This window comes from Staurois parvus, unplaced genomic scaffold, assembly GCF_062004578.1.
Source record: "Staurois parvus isolate SC_StPar_1 unplaced genomic scaffold, SC_StPar_1.0 ptg000422l, whole genome shotgun sequence".
In the NCBI taxonomy this organism is placed as follows: domain Eukaryota; kingdom Metazoa; phylum Chordata; class Amphibia; order Anura; family Ranidae; genus Staurois; species Staurois parvus.
The window spans coordinates 4,447,542-4,460,134 of NW_028318218.1; the positions used below are offsets into that span (position 1 = coordinate 4,447,542).

Genomic DNA, 12,593 nt, shown 5'->3' on the forward strand with positions numbered 1-12,593 from the left:
CACGTAGTAAGCAATGATGTTAGAAATGACATCTTGCTTACTACTCTGCATGTGATCACTGATTGGCCAATCAGTTATCACATGATCGGGACCTCGCACAGAGGTACGATGATCGGTGTTCCACTGTGTCCAAAGGACACAGCGGGCACCGAATCGCAGTGCTGCACGCTCCCAGGGAATGCGCACAGTGCAAAATGGCGGGCGCCGTACCGCAGGACCCCTTCATGAGGCATGTGACACATGGCTGATGAAGGGGTCCTGCGAGGCTCCGAAACTTTGCCTTGCTGTAACTATGTGATCGTTCATTAACACTTTTGGACCCATATTGGTGATCCTCGGTGTGCAGGTGACATTCTCCCTTGCTGATTCTGTTCAGTTCCAGCCGATGGTCACTGCAGTACCCACTTATACACACTTTTAATGCAGGAATGTGTGCATTTGAATTTGTATACTTGGATTCCTAACCTTTTCAGAAGGACTCATCACCCTCCCAGCTCTCAGCATGCATCCACAGGACAATTAAGGTGCTCCAGGTTTTCACTGGCTGAGCATAAAAAGACTCCAGTCTTCTCTTTGCATGGAATATTGGGTCTGGTCCTGGACACATCCCAAGCAAAGGTTTTTCTTCAAGAAAACAAAATTGTTCTTTTTAGAGTCTATATTTGAGAAATGAGGTCAAAGAGACCTCCCACAATGAGATTCTCCATGAGAGTAATAGGTCTTTGGTAGCCTCCATTGAGGGTGTACCATTTACCCAATGTCATTCAGGCCCTCTCTAACACAACATGTTGTCGACCTGGAACAAGCATGCTATTTCTTATGAACTACCCATGCTCCTGTCCAGCCAAGCAAGAGATTTCCTAACATCAATGGATCTCCAGTGCTGCTATAACGATAATTAAATCTTTCCTTATCTATTACTGGAAAGTGATAACTACAATGCCAGTATTTCATGCAAGGGAGGAGTCCAGAGAACATGGTTAGCCAAGTCTCACCAATGTCCTGGAGCTCAGAGAAGTTCATATGGCTCTGCAACACTGCCGCCCCCCCCCCCCCCTTCTGTGAGGACACCCAATGAGGGTGCAGTCAGGCAATGCCACAGTTATAGATTACATTAGCCGCCAAGGGGGCACAAAGTGCCTTGCATCCTTGAAGGAAGCAAACCAGATAATTTAATGGACAGAAACTCACTGTTCAGCAATCTCTGTCTGCATTCCACAACCCAGGAGTGGATATCTTCAAATAGTTTACTGTACCTCAGCTGCCACTGCCCGGATCAAGGGGAATGGGTCCTTCACTGAGACATCTTTAATCTGATATGTCAGAAATGGTGGACTGTGGATTCAACAGCAAACTACCTTTCCTGGATCAAGAATCCTCTAGTACTGGCCTTGGTAAATCACTGTTCTCCATTCAGACTAATCTACGCCTTCCCTCCAGTACATATTCTGCCTCATCTGCTCAAAAAGATAGAGCAAGAGAGGAAAACAATGATTTTCATTGCACTGAACTCACCTGGAGGAACATGGTAAACAGGCATACTTGGATTTTTAGCAGATGACCCCTGGCTAGATCTGCTGTCTCAGACCCTGGCAGGGCTGTTGAAGCCTAGTTCTTAAAAGATAGAGGGGTTTGTGAGTCTTATTACTACCTTGTTGAAAGGAAGAAAAGCCACTTCCAGGAAGATCTACTATTGTACCTGGAAATATTTTCTTGCCTGGTGAACAGGCACTGCAGTCCCAAAGATTACTCTACGTTCTAATCCCTCTCCTCTCTATCCAAACTAAAAAAAGAAACATTTTGCCTTTAGTTACACTTTAATGCGTGTGTGTGTAGTGGTTACAGTGCTTTGGGAGCATTGTTTGGTGAATATTAGCACTTAAAATAATTCCTGAAGAAGCCAGAACAGTATGGCGAAACATGTTCATATAGGGTTAAGGATGATTGATTGGGATGTTGTAGTTAGTCACTGGGAACCTATTTCATTCCTAAATGTGCATGAATGTGTTTGTGTTCCTTAGAGTGGAGGAGTTATTTGGAGTGAATGTATTAGAGAAATAGGAGGTCTGACCACTGTATTTAAGTGATATTCTATCCTCCATTTGTTTGAGTTCTTCCTTTCTCCTCTATGCTCATGTTACAACCTTAAATCTTATGGTTCTTAAATGGATATTTTGGTCAGTAGACATAATTCGCCTCACACTTTAACGTGCTCAAATGTGAAGAAGAGTATCACAGAGACTATCTATTTTGGAAATGACTGTGAGAGATTTAATTATGGCTTGAGGAGATATCTCTTCCTGTCTGCTCCTCGGTGGATGTCCTCTCCCCACCCTTTTTTTTTCTATGACCTTACATTAATGGTAAATGACTGGACAGATTTAATATCCTAGGTAGGACCTATGAAAGTGTAATATGTAAATAAACTCACACAATTTGGTAGAAAGCATTGCTATCTATATTGCAGTGACCTAAATCATGAATATGATGAAATTTAGGAGCTCTGACAGTGTGGACATGGACTATGTAATGCATCTCAAATTCATTACGCCTTTTGTAATTTATGTATTATGTCGTTAAAAAGAAAAATCCCTGCTGTAGAATGATTTAAGTAATAATGATGAATTTTAGGAGCAAGGAAGGGAAAGCACATGCCTGCCGATGTCTACCTTTACTGGCTTTCTCCTTTGCCTCCTTTTTTTTTTTGCATTGTTATGTAGATCTAGTTGATTCTATTGTTAGAAATGCAGAATGTGTATCTAGCGTGTAATAATTACTCCTTTGTGCTTACATCTTACAAGTTTTCACTGGAGAAATACTTCACATGTGGTCACCCTTGAGAGATCAGACAATCACATGCTGCAAATGTATTTGGAAAACCGAGGGCTTCTGTGAAAAGAATGCAAATGATTTGATGTAGTACGTTAAAAGAAGTAGGAAAAGCGAGTGTTTTGTAATTACTAAGCATGCTGCATAAGGAATTTCTTGATTTATTGTTGTCGATGGCACATATACGCTAATTCATGGAAATACTTGTTTAGCTTCTAGCTTTAACCATTCAGCATGAAAAACCAGACCTTGAAGAACAGAAAACTAAATTGTTACAACAAGAAGAAGATAAGAAAATTCAACTGGCTAAGCTGGAAGAGTCTCTCCTGGAGGTAAAATATGTAGAAGCAACTTTCATTTACAACCAGCGTTTATTTTATGCGGTCCCGGTGTGATTTGTGGGCTGCTTTAGAACAGAAGCGAGGGTTACTTTGATTTGTTCTGTTGAACGCTATTTTTAATCTACAAATGTTGCTGTGAAAATGTCATCTATTAAAAAATGAAAATCCAGATCTGAGAAGACTGAGTTGCACAGAATTCTTTGTAGCTTTTATAATATGTTGTTGTTTTTGCAGCTGTAACTAAGCAACACTTTAAAATATAAAACTAGCCTTTAATCAATGCCAGTTCTCCAGTTTATGGCTGTTATGTGTTTGCTTAGAAATACGGCAGAGAAAGTAAAAAGAGGTATATTAAAGAAAATGACAATGTTAGAGTAGCATGTGCTGGTAGCAAGCCTTAAAGTGCATCTAAAGCAAAAAAGAAAAATGTTTTACATTGCAGCTTACCAAAAGTGGTTCTGAAGGTAGAATTTTTTTTTTACCTTACTGCGTTCTCTGCATGAAGGTAAAAAACCTTCTGTGTACAGCTCCCTTATACTTACCTGAGCCCGATCTCCATCCAGCGATATGCATGATATCAGCTCTCTCCCTCCTCATTGGCTCCTGCTGCTTTTAATCACTGCCAATGAGATGGGAGCAGGGGGTGGTGCCGAGCTGCACTCTTGTATGTGAATGGACACACAGAGCATGGCTCAGTCGCGAGACACAATAGCCTCCATAGCAAGTAGCTTGCTATGGGAGCACTTGTTGGGGGAAGGGGGGCCAGGAGCGCCAGCAGGGGACCCCAGAAGAGGTGGATGAGGGCTGCTTTGTGGAAAACCATTGCACAGAACAGGTAAGTATAACATGCCTGTTATTTTTAAAGAACACACTTCCTGTCTTAGAGTGTCTTCACTCTGGATGTAGGGGCAATGTGAACATCCATGAACAGCACCAGTGTCTGGGGAGAGGCTAGTGTTAGGCTTTGAGATTTAGATGGACTTGACTAACAAATTGAACCTGAGCTCCAGCTAACAATTTTTAAGCAGTTACAGCAAATGTTTTCTTTCTTAAAGGTTGTACATAAAATAATAAAGGATGACCATTGTAAGCACCCCTGTCAGTATAAAATGGTTTGTCTCAACCCTCTAACTGCCACTTTTGCTGGACAGCTTGGTCTGTTAAAGGAAGTTAAAAAAATAGACTTACGGCCCAGATCACCAGGTGAGAGAAAAGGAAAAAAAGAAAACAAAAGCAACCATCACATTAAAGGACTGATCAGCTGCAATATATACATTTTGTGCTCTTTGATTTAGGTTTGTATTAATATTACTTCAGTGTATTCTGTGGATCAGGGCTTCAAATATGGTTGGATTTTGGAGACACCTAGATTTTCAGATGTGCAATGCTTTGTACTGGGTTTCCAGTATACTACAACCAGGGCTGCTGTTAGAAGCCACGGGGCCCCATGCAGCTAACCTGATAGCCCCCCACACACACACACACACACACACTAAAAAAACAGTTTACTATGCTTCGGTTATGAATGAACACATTGAGTGGTCAGTACCAATCACTCATTGCGTTTATTCAAGAAAAGAAGGGGCTGGTAAATGTGACATATTTACTGGACCCTTTCCCCACTCTCCATCTTGAAGGATCCTATTGTGTGCTTGCAGCTGCCAGTGGAAAGGAGAGGAGGGAAGCCAGAAGCACTGCGGGGATGGGAGCACACAGTGGGGTTCTGGGCAGCAGGGGGAAACATATGGTGCACAGGGAGGGTGATGGGTGAACGGGGGGGGGGGGGGGGGGGTAGGCAATTGCTCAAACCAATTCCCATGTATTGCTCTCTCTGCAGCAGCTGAAAACAAGTGGGAGGGAGAGGAGATGAAGCCAGCTTTCAACTGTTGCAGAGAGAGACATGTAGGGGATAGGTTCCAGTAACTTCCCTCCAGCAATACTGATCACCCTCCCTGCCCACATCTGATTCTGGCCTTGGCATAGTACAGGAGAACCGGTGGTACCCCTTTATCCACAGCCCTGACTACCTCATTGGATCTCCATGTACAAGAGTTAGGGCATACCACTAATGCTAAGTATTTGCCTGCCATTGTTGTGCATAAACATATTCTTTATCTGGTTGTTGTTGGGATCACGTTTGCTTTTACCTTCCCCTAGTTCTTGGAAATGTGAACTTTTTTTTCTGTAGTAAAAAGGGTTTATATAAAACAAATTGACAATGTGAATCTCAAGTTTTCTAATTATTTTTGCAGATAATGCCGAATTCAATTAAATGAATCCTTTGCAGAAAGCATAGTGCCTATAATGGTTTTATTAAACAAAGCCAGGTGCACTAGTCCAAATTTCTTACCGGCAACTTTATCTTCTTGCATAATCTCTTTAATACCAAGATCATATGGTAGGCAACCTATTGTATTAAGTTTTAATCATTTATTGGACCTGTGTTTCTAGTTGTTTCCTTAAACCATGAATACACTGTGTTTTCTGCTGTGGATTCATTTTGACTGAGGGATGATAAAACTTGTGAAAACTTGGTATGAGTGTGTGTGTGTATGTTTATGAATATACAGTTGTGTTCAAAATATAAGCAGTGTGTTGAAAAAAGTGAGTAAAGCTCAAAATCCTTCTAATAGCTTTTATTTCCACACACACAAATGCATTGGGAACACTACACATTCTATTCCAAATCAAAACATGAAGAAAAATATATCAAATTTGTGTTGTTCCTCTAAAAAAAATTTAAGAAAAGTGAATATTAGACTGTTCAAAAAAATAGCAGTGTTTGTATTCTTCTTTACAAACTCAAACATTCACTATATAAACTGAAAAATGTTTGAAGATTTTGCTTTCCTTTGAATCACTTAATGAATATTTAGTTGTATAAGCACTGTTTCTGAGAACTGCTGTACATCTGTGTTGCATGGAGTCAACCAACTTCTGGCACCTGTGAACAGGTATTCCAGCCCAGGATGATTGGACTACATTCCACAGTTCTTCTCTATTTCTTGGTTTTGCCTCAGAAACTGCATTTTTGATGTCACCCCACAAGTTTTCTATTGGATTAAGATCCGGAGATTGGGCTGGCCACTCCATAACGTCAATCTTGTTGGTCTGGAACCAAGATGTTGCACGTTTACTGGTGTGTTTGGGGTCATTGTCTTGTTGGAACCCCCATTTCAAGGGCATTTCCTCTTCAGCATAAGGCAGCATGACCTCTTCAAGTATTCTGATGTATTCAAACTGATCCATGATCCCTAATATGCGATAAATAGGCCCAACACCATAGTATGAGAAACATCCCCATTGCGATCATTTTAGCTGAGCAGCCTGTCTGGAATGACCCATTTTCCTCAGAATTTCAGAGAGAAATGCACTGTAACCAGCATGTACAACGTTTGCTGCCTTCCTTCCTTAAATAAGGGCAATAATTGCCACCTGTTTTTCAAAGAATGAATGACCTCACTAATAGAACTCCACACTGCTATTATTTTGAACATGCCCCTTTCAATTAGTGATTCAATTACACAGAATCAGCAGCATGCATGTCATGACTGTTGGGTCTGTTGGATTTCTATTACTCTACTACATCTGCTAGTAAATTATTTGCCATGTAGAAATATTATTTCTACCAAAAACAGTGATTGATCAGGTTAGTGATGTCTGACTGCTATTCTGCTATTATTTTGAACACAAATATATATATATATGTATATACTGTGTGTGTGTGTGTGTGTGTCTATATATATAAATGTCTACTATAGTCATATTCAGTCTTATATATCATACTTAAACATATGATAGGTTCAGTAAATACAGTGATAAGTCCATACTTGATTGTGTGCCCTAATTCTGATATTCCTGTTCTTCCAGACACTGGCAACTTCCCAAGGAAACATTCTGGACAATAAAGAGTTAATAAACTCCTTGAATCAAACTAAAGCGAGTAGTGCCCTCATCCAAGAGTCTCTTAGCGAATCGAACAGACTTCAGATTTCTCTAGATCAGGTACTGCTATTACATGTGGTCATTCACGTAATAAACATCATATCTATTTAAGAGACTTCAGTTAGATAAAATACTATTAACTTTTTTTGACTAATTTCCCTGCAGTAATAGAGCTTCTAATATGCAGCCCAAGACTTGACACCCTGTTAACATGTGTCAGGCTCTTTACATTTGTCATGTTGATTGACAGCAAAGTTTCCACTGATTAGAACAGGGGCAGCTCCTGGTATGTCAGTAGACCTGACCGCCTGTGACATACTGGGGAAATGCATGGCTGCGTGGAGAGTCCGATATTTATTTTATTCCTCTCTTTATTATGACTGTTTAGGATAGGTGAAAAATGTTGACCAGAGTCCACCCAAGCATTGGCTGTACCTAACTCTACCTAGTGGATCTTGGAGTAAATTTACAAACTGCATGTGTACGTTTCTGACATGTTCCAATATACATACAGTGGATATAAAAAGTCTACACACCCCTGTTAAAATGTCCGGTTTCTGTGATGTAAAAAAATGAGGCAAAGATAAATAATTTCAGAACTTTTTCCCTTTAATGTAAACTATAAACTGTACAACTCGGTCGAACAACAAACTGAAATCTTTTAGGTGGAGGGAAGTAAAAATGAAAAACTAAATAATATGGTTGCATAAGTGTGTACACCCTTAAACTAATACTTTGTTGAAGTACCTTTTGATTTGATTCCAGCACTCAGTCTTTTTGGGTATGAGTCTATCAGCATGACACAACTTGACTTGGCAATATTTACCCACTCTTCCTTGCAAAAACACCAAATCTGTCAGATTGTGAGGGCATCTCCTGTGCACAGCCCTCTTCAGATCACCCCACAGATTTTCAATTGGATTCATGTCTGGGCTCTGGTAGGCCATTCCAAAACTTTAATCTTCTTCTGGTAGAGCCATTCCTTTGTTGATTTGAATGTATGCTTTGGATCGTCGTCAGGCTGAAAGATGAAGTTCCTCTTCATGTTCAGCTTTCTAGCAGAAGCCCGAAGGTTTTGTGCCAATATTGACTGGTATTTGGAACTGTTCATAATTCCCTCTACCTTGGCTAAGGTCCCAGTACCAGCTGAAGAAAAACAGCCACAAAGCATGATGCTGCCACCACCATGCTTCACTGTGAGTATGGTGTTCTTTTGGTGATGTGCAGTGTTGTTTTTGCACCAAACATATCTTTTGCAATTATGGCCAAAAAATTAAACCTTGATTTCATCAGACCATAACACATTTCCCACATTCCTTTGGGAGACTTCAGATGTGTATTTTCAAAATTTAGCCGGGCTTGGATGTTTTTCTTCGTAAGAAAGGGCTTCCGTCTTGCCACGCTACCCCGTAGCCCTGACATGAAGAATACGGGAGATTGTTGTCACATGTACCACACAGCCAGTACTTGCCAGATATTCCTGCAGCTCCTTTAATGTTGCTGTAGGTCTCTTGGCAGCCTCCCAGACCAGTGTTCTTCTTGTCTTTTCATCAATTTTGGAGGGCCGTCCAGTTCTTGGTAATGTCACTGTTGCGCCATATTTTATCCACTTGATGATGACTGTCTTCACTGTGTTCCATGGTATATCTAATGCCTTGGAAATTCTTTTGTACCTTTCACCTGCCTGATACCTCTTAACAATGAGATCCCTCTGATGCTTTGGAAGCTCTCTGTGGACCATGGCTTTTGCTGTAGGATGCGGCTAAGAAAATGTCAAGAAAGACCTTCTAGAACAGCTGAACTTTAGTTGGGCTTCAAAGCAGAGGCACCTTAAATGATGGCAGGTGTGTATTGACTCCTATTTAACATGCTTTTGAATTTGATTTCTTAATTCTGAACACAGCTACATCCCCAGTTATAAGAGGATGTGCACACTTATGCAACCATATTATTTTAGTTTTTTATGTCCCCCCCTAAAAGATTTCAGTTTGTTTTTCAACTGAGTTGTACAGTTTATGGGCCACATTAAAGGTGGAAAAAGTTCTGAAAAGATTTATCTTTGCCTCATTTTTTTACATCACAGAAACCTGACATTTTAACAGGCGTGTGTAGACCTTTTATATCCACCGTACATACATACATAGTTTAATCTTTGAGAAAAGCTACATCTTTTATCATGAAAAAGCAGCGCTTATCATGGCTTCCCCTTCTTTCCTTCCTTTGCCCACACTTAGTATAGAAAGATTTATCTGAGACTTGGTCCACATTAATGCAGCCTTAACAAGACTAAAGTGGAATGCCCAGCTGATGTTCTAAGGGATCAGCAAACTCTGTAAGCAGCAAGTGGGCAGGGCTTACTGCACTTATGTTCGGGGAACTGGAGATAGCATTCTCTAATGCTTGGATTTTCTGAGGCTGCCAGTCACACTGGTGCAATGTTAAAGAGGCCCTCTGTCTTAGAAGCAGCTCTCTTCCAGGTGCCTGATTAAACCTTAGACTCCACGCACAGTTCAGATGTTCTCCATATTCTGGATTTTCCCTCCGTTGTTGCAGCGTTTCTGAGTCAGTGCTGCAGAGCTTGCACTGAATCACACCGGTTTAGGTTCCAGTCACCTCATTCCCAGTGACTTTGGCCTAACACTAGGTTTGGACTCCTGTGACATACAGGCTGGGTCCCTAAGGTGCCCCCCTGCCATGATCTCAGACCCAGCATGTGGGGTTTTAATTGCTAGGGAAGGAGCCAAGCTCACAAGCTCCTTCACTATCAGGGCATCAGTCACCCGGGCCAAGTCACCCGTTAACTTCCTGCATAGAAGACATGAACACAGCTTTCTTCCCAACTATCCACGTCCTCTTTCTCTATGCCATGCATGCACCCATTTAGGGCAGAACAAGCAGAAACTTTCAGAACTCTCCTGGAGATTCTTCAGCATTGCAAAATGTTCATTTCCGTTTTCGTCACACATAATTTCCCTAATTTTGCACACAAGTAACCTCACTTCAGGCTGCCCCGCATCATACTTCCACAAGCTCAGAGTCTCTTTATCCAAGTCCATCTTAAGATAGGTCGGCCTTCTGTACCTGGACTGGGTACCCAACAAAGTAGGAGCTGAATAACAGAAGTGTCTTACATGGTGCAACAGTTTCACAAGACTATTCCCATCCAAGGATCTTGCAGGGTTGCCTCCCCTTGAGTTTTTAGCCCGCCACAAAGGGGTGGTGTTATGAATACCTGGGAACCAACAACCTTAAAGTGTTACTAAACAGGACCCTGCATTCGCTATATCTGGTCTCCCACAGTACACAGAACATGGAAATGCAATTATTATAGTAAATATAAACTGCTAAGTACCTTTTCTCATCAGCAGTATATGGCAGTCTTGTGACTTTTAGCAGTGTCCAGCTGAGCACTGGTTAAACCTCTTAGGAGGGGTTTTCATTCTCCTATCACTGTCCTATGAGGCTGCCTAACCCCTGACCCTCTGTCTTGACAGTGCTAATTGGCCCTGTGCTGATCACATGAACCCTCCCAAAAAAACTATCTAGCAATACACACCAAGCTGAGCATGTGCAGCTTGCCCCCAAAGCTCTGTACTATCAGCAGATGGATTGGGGACAGTGGGAGAAGGGGAGGATCAAAGAAGACAGGATCAAACAGCCTTTTTAAACATTGTGGAGGATTAACCCCTTAGGTTCCACAGTGAGTATCATAAGCATGCTTTACTGCATATACAGACTGATTTTACTGTTGTGGGTTTAGTAACACTTCAATCGTTCTCTAAGCCCCAGACAGCCTGGCAGTAGACATGGTAAAACAATAAACACAGCTTACACAAAACAACATGAGGTAGATCCTTTATAGAGCATAACCCCAAATGGGCACATGCCCACAAGCAATCCCAGTTGTGCATTGGCAGTTGACTAATGTTGCGAGCGCACAGAGAGCACCTGTTCAGCTGAAATACTTGAGAACTAAAAGTGGCTGGATGGGGGATCTTAATATTCTCTTTTCACTTGGCACATCCAGATGCAACCAAGGGTTTGGCCACTTAAGTATCACAAATGCTTTTCCTCATGTCTTGGTACAGTTCTATTGACAATGCGAACACTGTGAAATGTCTGCCTTGTTTTAGAGATCCTCTTGCTTCATACTGCTGAGAGTCTGGATTATACTTGCAACTGTTTCCACCCAGAGAGTGGCTTCATTAAATGCACAATTCAGGCTTGCACCCTAGCTAGTGTAGTGGCCTGCTTCTGCAGCTTCTTTATATTGTGTGCAGCCTTATTTTAGGTTTATGTGTTGTATTATGATGTGTCCATCAGCCACTTGCATACCAGTCGGTAGTGGGTGGTGTGACGATTGTGCGTCAGACCCCTGACCTTCTCACCAAACTCGTAACCGAAGGACTAGCCAATCTGAAACCGCGATGTCACGTGTGTAACAATGCCACGCCCAGCTGCACCCTGCACAGCGATTTTCCAGTTAATGGACCACAAATCGATGTACCGGCAGCCTGAATGCAATTGTTACTGGGTCAGATTAATTACGCAATTAACCCTTCACACTGCCACCACTCCTTTTTGTACAGAGAAAGAGCAATATCAGCTACAAACACTATGATGGTTGAGATAATCATCTGTATAGCACTGTCACCGCAGACAGGTTATACAGAGGGTTAAACAAACACAGTAGCGCTCTTTTAGAGGCAGGAATTCGTAAGTTGCATTAACGAGCTATAGAAACAGTTCAACACTTTCAGAAAGAAAGATTTATTACTAAAAGATCAAAAGGGTGCAATAAAAATATTTACAGAAAAAAGATGTAACCAATATATATATATAAATATACAAAGAACAGCACAGCAAAGAGGTAACAGAAAGGAGGTTAAAGGGTTAAAGTACTTGCCAATCAGCCTTGGGTTAAGCAGATCAAGTTTCAGAGCAAAAGGGCTCCCAAGCTGGTTCTGATGTTAAACGGGAGAATTCTTCAACTTCTTCTCTTAGGCCTGACAGCCTATTTTGTAGTCCCCCAGCAGGGGGTGTCTCTGAAGCCAAGGACCAATGCCTCATTTGGGGACGGATTGTCTGGGCGGAGATCCAAACTGGAACCAAAATCTCTCCTAAATCATATTTTGGCTCATAACTTTTCCTAGGCATAAGTACAATTCCAGCAGCGGGTAGATTAGTATGCAGACGCCTCTGAGGAACGGGTAGATATGAAATACTTGAAGGGTTCAAGAGATGTAATTTTCTGCTTTCCTAGGTATTCCAGTCAGGGAGTGTGACCTACCAAACTATTTGTCTGATCGTGGGCCATCTGAAGATAGGCCTGGTTTTTATGTAAGTCTCTCATATTCCAAGATATGAGACATAGGGGAAAAATGGATTTTAAGAGTGTTATCTAGTCTCTTACTCCTCTGGAATGTCTTTGAACTCAGGGGAAGGCTTGGGTTATCTTTTTACAAGGTGCCAGATTGC

General features: G+C 41.5%; 1 protein-coding gene across 3 annotated transcripts in view; it reads left to right on the forward strand.

Moving 5' to 3' along the window:
* DYNC2H1 (dynein cytoplasmic 2 heavy chain 1) overlaps positions 1-12,593 on the forward strand; it is a 597,118-nt gene that overhangs the window by 258,222 nt on the left and 326,303 nt on the right. For all 3 annotated transcript variants that reach the window (XM_089687276.1, XM_089687277.1, XM_089687278.1), the window contains 2 exons: positions 3,042-3,161; positions 7,041-7,175. In XM_089687276.1, the coding sequence (XP_089543402.1) occupies positions 3,042-3,161; positions 7,041-7,175 (255 nt within the window). The remainder of the gene's footprint in view (positions 1-3,041; positions 3,162-7,040; positions 7,176-12,593) is intronic.